The sequence below is a fragment of the Gavia stellata genome, chromosome 31, assembly GCF_030936135.1.
Source record: "Gavia stellata isolate bGavSte3 chromosome 31, bGavSte3.hap2, whole genome shotgun sequence".
Lineage (NCBI taxonomy): Eukaryota > Metazoa > Chordata > Aves > Gaviiformes > Gaviidae > Gavia > Gavia stellata.
Genome location: NC_082624.1, coordinates 3,780,424 through 3,794,317, shown reverse-complemented (window position 1 = coordinate 3,794,317; position 13,894 = coordinate 3,780,424). Strand labels below are relative to the sequence as shown.

The following is a 13,894-nucleotide window of genomic DNA, read 5'->3' as shown; positions in this document are numbered from 1 at the left end:
CTCTCAGCTGGTGAAGTGCTCAGGTTTGTCAGGTACATAGTGTCCTTCATAAAAAGGGAGACACTATTTGTTATTTCTGAACATTCAGTTAAGATTCTGCTGCAGTTTCAAAATTTCACCACTTATCCAGTTAACTCTTATGACTGCAACACAGCAGTCTACCAGACACTGATGGAAGGAGCAGGAAGTTTAGCACCTAAATTTAGCTGCAGTTCAGCTGATCAAGCCTGAATTCCCTACACAGCCAAAGGCAAAAGCAAGCATAAAAGGAGACAATAAAAACAATTCAAAGTATCTAGATTTTTAGATGAATAAACTGCACCTTAAGTATGACAAAAATGGTATCAAGGTGTCTAGCTCTCCAATGCTGAAAACAGCATCCAGTTTCCCAGCATATTCACACCCACTAGAAGAGAAGAAAGTTTTGCCAGTTGGATACAAACAGTGAGAACAGAAGCGATACTGTGCAATAAATACCCATACACCGCAAGTTCATATAAATCCCACTTTTAATCATGGACAAATTTACTTTCAAGTAAAATGAACAATTTTAAATAAAATATAAATTAACAAATCAGAGTATTCAAAAACAAAAAAGAGACACTGTGCATGTCTACTCTAGCAGAAACAAAAGAATAGGCATATTCCAGTGCTCTTCACCTTACTGGAGTTTCAGGGAGATCTCTGAATGATTATGAAACAGAAATAAAGGATTAAAAAAGTAGTGACTTTTGCCACTATGAGGATATAGCTTTCAAGACAAAAGGGGAAACTCTGACACATAAACAAAACTGATTTAAGCAGTTTTGTGGAAGCACAGCATTGGGTGCAATAGATTTTTCTTCTCCATCACAGTACTTAATCCAGAATATAAAATCAGATTAAACTGTCCTAAAAGGCTGTTTTCTTACTGCTTTTGAAATCCCTGCACTTCCTTTTCTTTGACTGAGGAGACTCAGAACTGAGAAGTCAAGTGATATCAATCCTGGAATCTGGAAAAGAAAATAAAACCAGTCCTTGCTCATCCTAACTAACAGGATTTCACAATCTCACCCAAAGGATGAGAATTCACACTCATTCTCTTACCATACATAGCTTAAGCTGCTGCTGCTCATTTGCTGACGAGTCTTTGCTCATCCCATTACACACAAAAGTGCAATATTTAAAAAAAAAAGTAATTTTTGGCAGGTATTGTCTAATGAGACTAAGCCAAGTTGACCCCATTCTCCCATGTTTCCAAAGCCTAGCTGTATTATACACTCTAGGCAATCTGCTTCTTCAATGGTTTAAAGGGACAAAAAGGAGGAACCCTGAGGCAAAAATGGCTTTTTGAGTAGCAAGTCCAATAAAAGCTCTCCCTCACAGCATCTCATAAGGGTCCTGCGATCTTCTGTGGTGGGAGGCCTTCCTCGATCCATAGGGAAGTAGATGAGCTGTTATGCAACATTCGCCTGTGGATCCGTCTGAGCCTCAGCAGGTAAAGCAGGATGGAGAGCAGCACAATCAGAAAACAGACAAAAAACAAATAGTGATTGTAAACAAAGGAGAAGCTCCTCCAGTGGGAGTGACTTCCACGAAAGTTTTCTTGCTGGATGTCTCTGAAAAGAATCAAAGGGATAACAGACATAAGTTGCAAATCAGACTTTGCCTCCAAACTATCTTACCAAAAGAAACAGAGCCCGTTTTAGTAGAATAGTCTTTATGAAGCATTACTTGAGCTACCTGAAGTATATACTGAGATTATATATATAAGGCGCTAAAAACCAACATCTTGTCTCCCCCTATCTGTCAGCTGCTTTGCTGTCACCGTACTCTTTCCCTTTACAGAATCCCTGTAGCTTCCACCAGAACGCTCTTTTCAGATATTTGAGAAAACAACTGGTACCTTAAAGGTAAAAACCGTGTTCGGTAAAGAATGGCTCCCAAGGTCCATTGCACCTCTTTATCATAAACCTGCAGAGCTGTTTTCAAATTGCTGTAACTCACGGGAAAAGAGAAGCCACTATGAAATACTTCATACATCCAGGCAGACTTAAAACACTGGTACCTACAGAAAGAGTGGCATAAAGTCAGGCCAGCAGTTACAGAGTCACAGAAGACTGGGAGCACAATTAGACACATAATTATCAGTAATCTTTTATGGCTGATGCAATACTTAAGGTTATATTCACACTTTCCATGATTGCATTAAATGGATCATTTGGACATGACCTCGACCTCTCCCTGGCAACTCTGCATGAATGAATTTGCTGTACAAACACAAATACTTACTTCAATCTGTGGAGATCAGCATGTGATGCATAAAGACCACGGTCAAAACGTTCTCGTAGGACAGACCACTTAGTGGCACAATAATCCTTCAAGAAAAAAAAAAAAGACAGACTTCAACGTTGCTTCTGCCTTGAGAAGAAAAAAATGCCACTAGACAAGATGCTCTGTAAATACCAAAAGCTAGGAAACTCAAAAATAATGGCTTCCCTTGCACTGCTAGTAAGGTCACAAATTTCATGCTCTTTTCTGTAACACTTTGATCCATACTTGGGGCATTTGTGGTTAAATTAGTATTCAGTAGCACTTAAATTCTTTGGTCATGTACTTGAAGATGAAAAATAGACAACCTATTTTTAAAGCATTGACAAAACAGATCATATTCCTCTACTTTATGTTGTAGCCTGACTTTAAACTGTCCCCAACAGATTGATCCCTGTTAGGAGCAACACCTGAGAAACTGATACAAAATGTATAAAGCAAGAAAAGGAATTATTTTTCTAACAACAACTAAGACATTCCTAAAAAGAAGCAAGGGGTGGAAGCAGCATGGATTTCCCCATTATCAATAGTTCTGCGGAAACTTGACTACCATGAGTCCCAGTCCCTCTGGAGTTGATTTTACTATTGTGCCTTAAAACAAGTATTCTAAAAGAAAACCCAATAAGGAAAAGAGATGCCCTGTAATAGTTCATTGCAGGGTAAAAGGGTTGAAGGAAGAGTTTTGTTGGAAGACTTTCAGAACAAAATGCTTCTAGAGAGTAGTTGTTTTGAATTAGAAAAGTTTCTCTCAAGAACACTTTACCTTTGCGGCTTTAGTAAATTTAGCAGCATTGTAATCTCCTCCCATGCGCAAGACGTCCTCGGTGCAGTAGTAGAACTCTGAGAAACCATAGAATTCACTGTTCTGAAAGTGCACAGCAGGCTGATAGACACCATTAAGAGATGTCTGAGTTTCATTAGTTTTATTCATGAACGGTTGAATAATTTCACGACACAGATTAAAGTCTCCTGTTCCCCGCAAATACATTATCTGTCCGTTCTGCTGGATCTCATCCTGAGCATCCAGGGGCAGACAAGGATCTAGGTAGGGCGAATCAGAAGTCATGCCAGTCTGTTTGCCCAGCAGTCTGTATAAAAGAGCGAGCACAGTAAAAACTGCCTATCAGAAACATCAAGTTGAGATACAACAGCATCAAAACAAAGCATCCTCATGTAAAGAGACTTCAGCACTGCATGCAGCACGCTGCAGAAGTTAAGTTTTATGTCAGGACACTTTACTAAATATATTCAAGTTAGGGGGTTACTGAGCCTAGTGATGCACAGAACCCATATCCCCAAGCAACTGCAGCCAGCTACCTGTTTTTAAGCACTGTACTGGTAAATAGACTGTCTTCATATCTCTGGCGTGCTGCATTTCCTCCAAAACCGAGGAACGTTGCAACGTAGACTCTATACACGTGCTCAGTTTGATGAGCATCACAGCCCAAGTTGAATTCTGCAAGTAAGTTTTTAGCTACTTCCTCCTGTAGGAACACAAGCATCAAGATGAGGTATAAACAACATGAACCAGAACCTAAAGATGAGTTCTTGGGACAACTGGATGCCCTTGACATCTTTAAGCTTCACTCCTTACTCATCTATTTTGCTTTTCACAGGTCCATGTTACATTCTACTTGATAGGGAGAGCAAAGCATATTGATTGCAGAGAACTGCATTATCATGACTGATACTCAAGGAACTGTAAAGGACAGGAACTGCTACTATGGATGCTAAAGTATCTTTTCCTATGAAAAAGTATGTGCTGTGGCTACTAATATCAATGCTACCATTTCTGACTGAGTCCCCGCACTACCGATTGCTAGGCTAGGTAGACTTAACAGTCTGCCCAGCAGAGCTGTTCTTCATTTTCCAATCTGAATTTCTCAAGCTTTTCAGGAGACCTGTCAGTCACTCAGCTCTCCTCACATACCATACATCAGTCACTTGCAGTAGCTTTTCAGATATCCAAGAGCTGTGTAGCATGAGCACTTCATGTAGAACACGCTCAGAAATGTAGCATGACATTGCATGGCTTCCAACTGATGTTGTAAATGAAAAACAGCAGTAGGACTGTAAGCATCACGGTCAGTTGTTTGACTCTTGTCATTCTCTGTCTGGGAACCTGGACAGGCTCCATGACCAGAATACCTATTTTATATTGGCTTATGTTCAGATAGAGCCATACAACAGTCATCATGTTAATTGTCTGCAGCTCTTCCTATTTCCAATTCATATTTGACTGGGGCAATCTGCTGTGAATCTGAATGCCCATACTTTTGTTTAACAGCCCAAACTACTTGTTACACCATCTGTCTGAAAGGCAATGTAGTTATTAAAACCTGTAATAATGAAAACCCGTAATTTCACAGGAAGATTTTAAAAAATAAATATAGACATCATTATAACAGTGCATTGAGAATCAAAACATAGGGCTTTTATGCTATTCTTACTTTAGGTAATTTCTCAATGAAGTTGATGGGAAGTTATCCAACTTCAAAAATTCAGGAATTACTCTAGAACTCAGTGGATTGAAGTTAGAGCAATTTATGTTCCATTTAAGACTTGTAACAAAGAAATTTGTTTCCTACAACAGATGACCTGTGCTGAGGATGTAGGTGATATTTAAACAAACTGTACTGTTACTGTCATGTCCTGTTAATTCAGTTTCTACCCACCCAACTTAAAGGAAAAAGAAGTACTTATATAAGAATCACCACACAACCTTTGGTTTTTTAACTCCAGAATACAGTCTCTTAAGTATAACAAATTTAAAAATTGTACATACATACATGCACACACACAAAGAATGCATGTCCACTTAAACTTACAAGTTAGTGGCAAGTTACACTAACTGAAATGAACAAATGAAATGAATGAACAAAATACAAATTAATTGCTTAGCTGATGAAGGACTTGTATTTGCCATCTTCTCTTGCCTTGGTTTTGGAATGTGATGTAATGAAGAATAGGACTCAAAACAAAGAAAACAAAACAACAAATACGCATTAAAATAAACCAAAAGGAAAAGAAGAAAGTTGCACAGATAATAACCTGCTGCGAAGAGGCAAAGCTTACAGTTTTAGGGACTTCGTATGCTATCTGAGTCGATACTCCGCCCATGTCAAGAATACCCACTGTCCTCTTACGAAAGATGGCCTCTTTGTTTTCACTGCCTGGGACATGCACCTCCACAATTGCTTCATCCTCTGAATAAAACAATGAAAAGGCATTAAGAAACACAACTAGGGTGGGCCTAAAGCAGTAGTACACTACTTCTAGTTAACTTCTTTTTTGTAGCAATGCAGATCACTGAAATTTCACATACAAATTAAACCAACAACAGCATCTGCACATGCACTATTCACTAACATCTGTGTCTAAAAACATACCATGAACAGTGAAGGCACAGAAATGTACTTGGAGTCCTTCCTAAAATCCAATTCACGATTAAGATACTCACCGTCATCTGTGTGTTCAAATCTTCCAAGAACAAAGTTGATGCCAATCCATGCATATACTCCTACATGCATAAGAAAACATATTTCAGGAATATCTGGTACATATCATCTTAAAAACAAAGAGGGATTTTTTTGCATATGAGTTAAGATATATCACTGCTCATATTTTAATACATAAAACACTTAGAAGTTAAACATTCCTGACAAGTTATTCTATTCCTTCTCTCCCAAGTCAAGGCTATGTTAAAAATCCTAATGCAAGGTATTAAAGACAGTCTGATGTGTAAATTTCAGAAAAAGTAAGCACGTTAGCTTTTAAAATTATTTTAAGCCTCTAGGGAGCTGATCACATCAAAACATTGCTCCTTTAGAAACCACTTCTCCCTGCAAAGTTTCTTCCATCAAGAACGTTGTGCCTTATCCTTACCCCTCCCTCCCTAAAGCCAGAGAAAATGGACTAAAATTCCTGCTAAACACAGATAAGTTATTTTCACTGCTAATTAGAAAACATTTGGACAAGTTAGAAGACCACAGCAGATGATCGTCTCCACACTCCATATGTTGCTACTGAAGAACAAGGTCTCTCAACCGAACCAGAATTTTAAAAAGCAACAAAAAACAATTATCCAAGTTGTACCGTGAAAGTAATAAACATTTCAAAGATTATTTTCCCAACGTTAACCTACCTTCTTGTTTCCCTGAAATAACCTCTGCATGCGAGTCCGAAAACAGAAAATCAAAATGCACAGGAATATCAGTGAGCAGATCTTCAAGTATTGCCTTCTGCTGGCTGCAAAATTTTATTTTGAACAGTTAAAAATAGTCAGACACACCAGGATCGCTATTCTAAATGCTAAAAATAAGACAGCCAATAACCTTTCTGGCAGAATCCTCATTCCTGCAGTACACAGAATATAAAGAGGAGTCTCTTTGTGCTTAGCACGTGGCACATGTTCTGCAGCAAAGCTCAGAAGTGGAGAAATATAATCACTGACCTTTTCAGGAGAGCTGGCAAACTCCGAAATGCCTAGTGAAACAGATAAATATGAGAATGAAGCAACTCAAAGCTTTGGGTATTTCCCGGAAAATCTTGATAACCAACACACAGAGGAGAAATGAACAACCCAAAGCCAAACCCAGGACATCAACTACAGAAATAAGAAAACAGGAATGAAGCTAACACTTAACCATAATCCAAACATTAAACAAAAAACTGTATTAGGTATACTACCTATTTCTATAATTGGTTCAAATAGCTTTACAGAAAGCCAAATATTTATTCACTAAATAAACAGAACCAAGTTAACTGACAACTGAACCGGCAACTGTCTTAGTCCACAGAGTAACCTCTCCCTCCTGCCCGTCAGTGTCATGTTTCAAGATTTAAAGCTGAACAAAGCTCTCCGCTAACCAAAACCAAAGAAATCTGGAGGAGTGCCATGCTGACAGCTCGCAAGTGTCCTTTCCCAGACACTTTAAATACGGGGTTTGAAAAAGCAAAGTTAGGATAGGCAGCTATCTAGAAAATCGCATCCAAAATGAATTTCTTTCCGGTACCTGGTTTAATTTTCATAACCACTGGTTTTCGGTTTTTGTCCCTCATTTGCTTGATGTCCAACAGATCATGCGGATTACCATTATGCCTTGGCCAACAATACACAAAAATCCTAGAGCCGCTGCTGCCACAGTCCACAACAATTCCATAGTTCAGGTTGGGGTTGTTTGTATCTGTAGCTTCAGTGTCAGTTACTCGGGCAAGATATCTAGAAGAAAACTAGACATTACTATGTGGCAATTAAGTTCCATACGGAAGTCTTTCTCAACATCAGACTCCAAACAGGACAACAGTTTCCATCATAGGAATCACAGAGTTTTCACTATTGTACTGTTGCTAAAGAAAAAAAGTGAAGTTACATCCATATGAATCAAATTCCCAGAATAAATACCAAAAGTAATTTCCGAAATAATTTATACGCAATATTTTTGCACCTATAGTTTTACTGAGCTGCTACAGATACATAAAATATTAGAAAGCTGAATTATTGATAAATCAAAATCATCTCAAATAAGGAAAGTTTGATAAAAAAGCAGGAAGTTTTACTCATACTTTTTCTGCCCCATTCACATATTTTATAGACACAATCTGTCAGTGTTCTCTCTTTCACACCAAAACTACATTTCACTCCTTTTCACAAAAGTCTTTTCAGCTCTCACCTGTGGAATCTTTTGTCCCTGTATGCACGCCCATACTTATTGCGGATGACTACCAGAGAGTAGTAAAGCAAAGAGACAGCAGCAGCAAGTATTCCTATCACAACGATCTGTCGCAAAGTGGTGTTGAGAATACGTGGACAACCCACTGGAGAGATGCTGAAGTGCCAAGAAGCAGGAAGCAAACATGAGATGCTGATCCTAAAATTCAAAGAGGATAGTCTGCTTTAAAAATGGACTTCATTACCAAAAAGAAGCACAATGCATTCTGAAACAAGCTAAGGATAAACAGATGCTTCACAGAACTTTTTACTTTGCTCTAGCTTTGCTTTGCTCATGCTTTGGCTTGAGTGAGGTCAAGACACTATTCCCACCTTTAAATTCATCAGTAGCCATGAATTAATTATTAGGTTCCCTGTCCTTCACTCAAAAAATACCACAATTTAATTTGACAGTTCCTCGGGGATTCTTACCTCCCCATTTTGGGATATGGCCAGCAGACAGAAAGACCAGCTGGTGTTCAAACATCAGCCGGTCACCTCAGACTGACAAGGCACATCAACCATTCTCAAAGCCATTGCTCTTCTGTTCCTGAATTAAAAAGAAAACATAGATGATCTTCTAGACAGCGTTATGAACACCATTGCCAGCAGGTCGAGGGAGGGGATCCCTCCCCTCTATTCAGCACTGGTGAGGCCACATTTGGAGCTCTAGGTCCAGTTTGGGGCTCCCCATGATGAGAAATACAGAGAGCAAGTTCAGTGGAGGGCCACAAAGATGATGAAGGTACTGAAGCATCTCTCACATCATGAGAGACTGAGAAAGCTGGGCCTGTTTTGACAAGAGAGGAGATGACTCTCATCAGCGCATATAGATATCTGACTGGAGAACGTGAAGAAGGACGCAGAACTCTTTTCTCAGTGGTGCCCAGTGACACGACAAGAGGCAAAAGGCACAAATCGAAACACAGGAAATTCCATCTGAATGTAAGAAAAAACTGTGAGGGTGGTGGGACACTGGAGCAGGTTGCTCGGAGAGGCCGTGCAGTCTCCATCCTCAGAGACATTCGAAGCCTGACTGGACGCAGTCCTGGGCAATCTGCTCTAGCTGACCCTGCTTGAAGCACAGCTCTCACTGCTCTGCGCTGGGAGACGGAGAGAGTTAGGCACAGACAGCAGCATACCTGCTACACGAGGTCTTGACAAACAGAGCATCTTCAGCTCTGCTACCACCTGCAAAGCCAGTCCCCAAAACGCGAAGACTCCAGACGTCATAAAACATCAGCAATGCTTAAAAAAACCCCACCGTACAGACGCCGACACTTCAGCACAGGTCAGGACTGTCACTCTTCCTCCACCACCCCCAGCCGCTCTTACAGCCCTGCCGCACACGCCCCGCCCTTACGAAAGCACCTGCCCGAGGTGCCACGAAGTTCCTGCGCGGGTGCCAAACCGCAGCCGCCCACTCCCGCTCTCAACGGCGCCCACAAACCCGCACGGGGCGGAGGCACAGAGCAGAACGGGCAGGGGGACAGGCCCCAGCAGCCCGCGGGGCAGCGCGGCGGGCTACGGATGACCCCCGCCCGTCCCTCACGGCCCCAGCAGCAGCCAAGCCGCAGGGACCGGCCCGGTCTAACCCCCCGCCCCGCTCCCCAGAAACGCAGCAGCAGCCCCGGCGGCCGGGGCCTGTCCCGGGAGCCCAGAGGCTCTCCACCCGCCCCGGAAGGGCCCTCCCCGCTGCCGCCCGTTCCCCCACTCTCTCAGCCGAGAGTGGGGGCAGCCAACACCGCACTCACCGCACTCACCTCCCGGCCCGCCGCCGGCCCGCCGCATAGCAACCGGCCACTGCGCCACTTCCGGGTCCTGCCGCCGGACGTGACGCACGCACGCACACACGTGGCGCCGAGGTTCACGATGGTGGGCTGGGAAGGGATTCCCCCGGGGGCGTGACCACGCAGGGAGAGGCGTGGCCAGAGGGGAGAGGAGGCGTGGTTGCAGGTGAGGGGCGTGACCAAGCGTGAGGAGGGCGTGGTCACACGGCGGGGGGCGTGGCCAGGAAGGTGGCGGGGGGTCCCTGTTGGTTTCCAGTGCAGCTGCAGTGCCCAGGGCCTGGGGACAGGCGCACGTTGCACTGCTGCTATCAGCAGCCAAATGTCACTATACAAACAGCGTATGAACATATAAACTGAAATTTTTAAACAGAAATACACATATTTTAATATATTATCAATATACAGTGGTATTGTAGCACCTATGTAGTATATGTAATAAGCATATAAATATTTATAAGCAATAAATAACTGAATCTGGTGGAAGAAAACAAGCAAAAAGCCTCTCCCTGCCTCGAAGGGGCTGGCAAAGCAAGGAACCCTCCTGCGCCTTGCCACTGAGCGGCAGCACAGCTTGTGCCCATGCAGCTCCAAGATCCCTTCGGAGAACTGGGAAGAAGTAGTTTATCCTGGCAACTCTGACGTATTGATAACAGGAATAACCATGCGGAAAGGCCGAGGAGCTTTGCGGGGGCCTCACCTCTCCCTGCGGGGAGCGGTTCCCGGGGTCCCAGAGTGAGCTTCAGCCTCGTCCCGGCTGCGGCGGTGAAATGGAGCGTGGCCGCGTGAGCGAAACCACCGGCTTGGCGATTAATGCGTGTCCAGGCGCAGGCTTGGAAGGTGTTGCATAAAGCTCTCGTGGGCTAAACGCTGCTTTTCCAGGAGGAGGGGGGTAAGCGATACGCTGGGTGACTTCGTAAGGTCAAAAATTGCTCCTCTGCGGTCCCTATTCACTTGCAGAGAAGGAGCTGGACCTGCGGGGCTGCTCTGCCTTCCCCACTTCTCCTTCCTTCCGCCATCACAAATTGTTGCGTTACAGACTTCGCCTTCATCCCTGGGAGCCCGGCAGGAGGGAACGGGGACAAAACTGATCACCCAGCCGGATGGGTGCTGTCAATTCCTTAACGCCCGCCGGGTACCTGCTGTCAGGCCGTCGGTCCATCACACGCCCCTGCAGCCACTCAGATGCAGTGCTGTATTTTGGATGTCCCAGCTTGAAACACCCCGGCGAGGCTGTGCCTTGGACAGTGCGAAGCCCATAAGCGGAGGAGCGTCGAGCCTCTGCCATGCCCAGAGCTACTCCTGGCTTATGAAAGCCACGGTCACATAGGGAACGGATAAACCAAATCTGGCCCGGGGTGAAGCAGCAGAGCCGGGATTGTCTGTCTGATGCCCTTATGAAAAGCAGATGTGACCGAGGAGCCGCACTGCTCTGAGCAGGATTCTCCGCAAGACTTCTCCGGCTGGAGGGGAATGTGGAAGGTGGCGGGTTTTCACGCAAGATTGTTTTCTGCCACATTTCCTCTTCCTCTGCTCATATGACAAACTTTCATCTTTGCCTCTCGAGCCGCTGGCGGTGCTTCTCAAAAACACTTTGGCTTTCGCTTCCCCACTCGGCGCAGAGCCACCAGCACAACCAGCTGTCCCCAGGGACCCGCCATGCCCACGCGCTGGGCTTCGCATCTATCTGGGTTTTTATGTGCTGGATTTTGCATGACGGCTTTTGCATGATGGCTTTTGCAGGCCAGGTTTTACACACCGGCTTTTACACACCAGATTTTGCACACCAGATTTTGTATGCTGTGTTTTGCATGCTGAGTTTTGCACGCTGGGATTTGTGCAGTGGATTTTGCACGCTGGGATTTGCATGCTGGGATTTGCGCACTGGGTTTTGCACACCGGGTTTTGCACGCTGGAATTTGCATGCTGGGATTCGCGTGCTGGGATTTGCACGCTGAATTTTGCACGCCAGGTTTTGCATGCCGGGTTTTGCACGCCGGGATCTGCACACCAGGATTTGCATGCCGGGTTTTGCACGCTGGGATTTGCACCCTGGATTTTGCATGCTGGGTTTTGCACAGCGGGTTTTACCGTCGGATAACCAGAGTAGGGTCAGGGCTACGCTTCCCACCAGGGCTCACCGCAGCTACTGAGAACCAAGTCGCTTGTCTCCAGTGTGTTTTTCCACAATAGTTAAAGCACTTTAATGAACTTCTCATGGAAGCAATGCAGAAATACATTGACTAAGCCAAAGCAGTGCACGGTGCCCGGCGGAGCGAGGGCAGGTCGCCCAGGCAGGGCAGGAGCGAGGGCTTTGCTGGGGGCTGGAGGGAGGACTGCAGCCATGCTCCCGGTGTCCGGCTCTCCAAAACAGCCAAGACATTGGGCTTCTTTGGGATTTAAGCATTGCAAATCTTGTCTGTGGGTCTATATCCCTCCTTACTTTGGACCAGAGCGGAGCAGAGAGGATTGAACTTGCAGGGAAAGCTGTGCTGGGTGTGCAACCCATCCCCAGCACTGCTGGATGCGGCCCTGGGCAAGAAAGCGGGTGCTTTGGGATGGCAAATTACGCCGAGCTAATGACAAGACCTCCAGGGAGAAGGAGCTCTTAGACCTGCTCTTGCTTTGCAAGAGAAACGCGGAGCCGCGGGGCAGCCGCTGGAGCTGGTGTCAGCGCGAGGGCTTGGAGGAGAGAGCAAACCTCTCCCAGGAGGTTCAGCCCAGCGAAGGTGCTGAGCCTGTTGTCCCCCGGGGTGAGAAACATGTGTCCCCTCGGGGCTTCCCTGTCCTCGCTCAGCAGGGTGGACATTCAGCCATGGGCTGGTGGGACCCATCCTGGCATTGCACGGGCTCCCACCGGCCACGCAGCTAAAAACAGAGCTGCTCTGGCCAGCCCCTCCGTCCCTTTCCAAGCTTAATTCCACCCAAAAGCAGTTGTTGCAACTCGTGACTGGGGGGAATGGCTGCAGGGCAGCCGGTTCCCGCTGCTGCCGTCATCTACAGAGACGAAGGCACAAGTAGGAGCATGTCAGCGGCGGCGAAGGCTTTGTGGAGGGGGGGAGAAAAAAAAAGAAAAAAAGCCGGCGCTGCCATCAAACCATGCAAACAAAAAAGCGGCGCTGGGGGGTGGTTTGCCGGGGGCCGCGCGCGGTTTCTGCGTCACCGGCAAGCTTTGGGCAGGGGTTGGCCTGGGCCGGACCGGGTGTTGGGAGTATTGAAAAATACGCAGAAATTGAGAGCTGCCGATAAAACGGTGGGTGCCAGAGTCTGCAGGCGGCACAAAATGGAGGCCTAGGAGGAATGTGCAAGTTGTTTTTGTGCATGTTAATTATTTCCAGATGCATGCTCTTTGCAGCAATGGAGAAAATATTAGTTGTTTGTGAATATATTTCATTCCACCGTTAACAGTATCACCAGCGGGAGGAAAACCTTCCCCACTGGCCGTTGCTCACGCTGGTGATGCGAACCCGGACTCCGGCTTGGATGCTCCGCCGAGGAGAGCTCCCAGCTTCGGATGTCCCAGCTTGAAACACCCCAGTGAGGCTTTGCCTTTGACAGCGTGAAGCCCGTAAGCGGAGGAGCATCGAGCTGGGAGAGCTCCCAGCGTTTTGCACAGGAGGAAGGTTTCCTCCAGGCACCAAATCCTGCTTTGTTCCCCCCGTGCAATTCGGAGGAAATCTGGGATAAAGCCACGCCGCTAAAATCATCAGGCTCGCTCTGAATTGGTGCCTGGAGAAAGGAGCTTGGTGGAGACCCAGAGCAGCGGCGCAGAGCTCGCCGTGAGCGGGGCGTATGGGCATCAGCCATTTCCAAAGGAGAAACCGCCTCTAGGACACGCGCAGGTCGACCCCGACAGCCCGAGCAAGGTGTGTGCCGGGTGCCCGGCCCCTATCTCAGGGGTGCACGTCGCCCGTCCCACCGCACCCTCCCAAATATCAGCCCGCGGCGTGCACCGGGGCGAGCAGATACGGGCGCAGCCGGGGCACGCGGCGGCTGTTGTTGCTGATCAAGGTGGAGCAGCCCCGTTTTTTGGCCGGTGGGGGTGCGAAGGGGGATGTGGAGGAGGAGGCAGGGCTGAGCCCTGTCT

The 13,894-nt window shown here is 46.0% G+C and overlaps 1 protein-coding gene across 3 annotated transcripts; it reads right to left on the bottom strand.

The window, feature by feature from the left end:
• Positions 1-606: 606 nt before the first annotated feature.
• On the bottom strand, positions 607-8,561 carry ENTPD4 (ectonucleoside triphosphate diphosphohydrolase 4). 3 transcript variants are annotated; one of them, XR_009484540.1, is made up of 13 exons: positions 8,453-8,561; positions 7,983-8,180; positions 7,326-7,531; positions 6,645-6,795; positions 6,455-6,558; positions 5,771-5,830; positions 5,362-5,516; positions 3,628-3,794; positions 3,074-3,398; positions 2,272-2,357; positions 1,886-2,047; positions 1,087-1,598; positions 978-992 (listed from the first exon to the last, which is right to left on the bottom strand). XR_009484540.1 is itself a non-coding variant. In XM_009819243.2 (12 exons), the coding sequence occupies exons 1-12, from the start codon at positions 8,458-8,460 to the stop codon at positions 1,370-1,372; spliced, it is 1,851 nt and encodes a 616-aa protein (XP_009817545.1). In that variant the 5' UTR covers positions 8,461-8,561; the 3' UTR covers positions 607-1,369. The 3 variants fall into 3 exon arrangements, 2 of the variants coding, with proteins under 2 accessions (XP_009817545.1, XP_009817546.1); XM_009819243.2 differs by having other exon boundaries at positions 607-1,598; XM_009819244.2 differs by having other exon boundaries at positions 607-1,598; positions 5,386-5,516.
• Positions 8,562-13,894: the final 5,333 nt, after the last annotated feature.

Coding starts and splice junctions, on each gene's coding strand:
- ENTPD4 (XM_009819243.2), bottom strand. Junction 3,399..3,627: donor AGTACAGTGCTTAAAAACAG/GTAGCTGGCTGC, acceptor TCTTTTATACAG/ACTGCTGGGCAAACAGACTG. Junction 1,599..1,885: donor ACACGGTTTTTACCTTTAAG/GTACCAGTTGTT, acceptor GATTCTTTTCAG/AGACATCCAGCAAGAAAACT.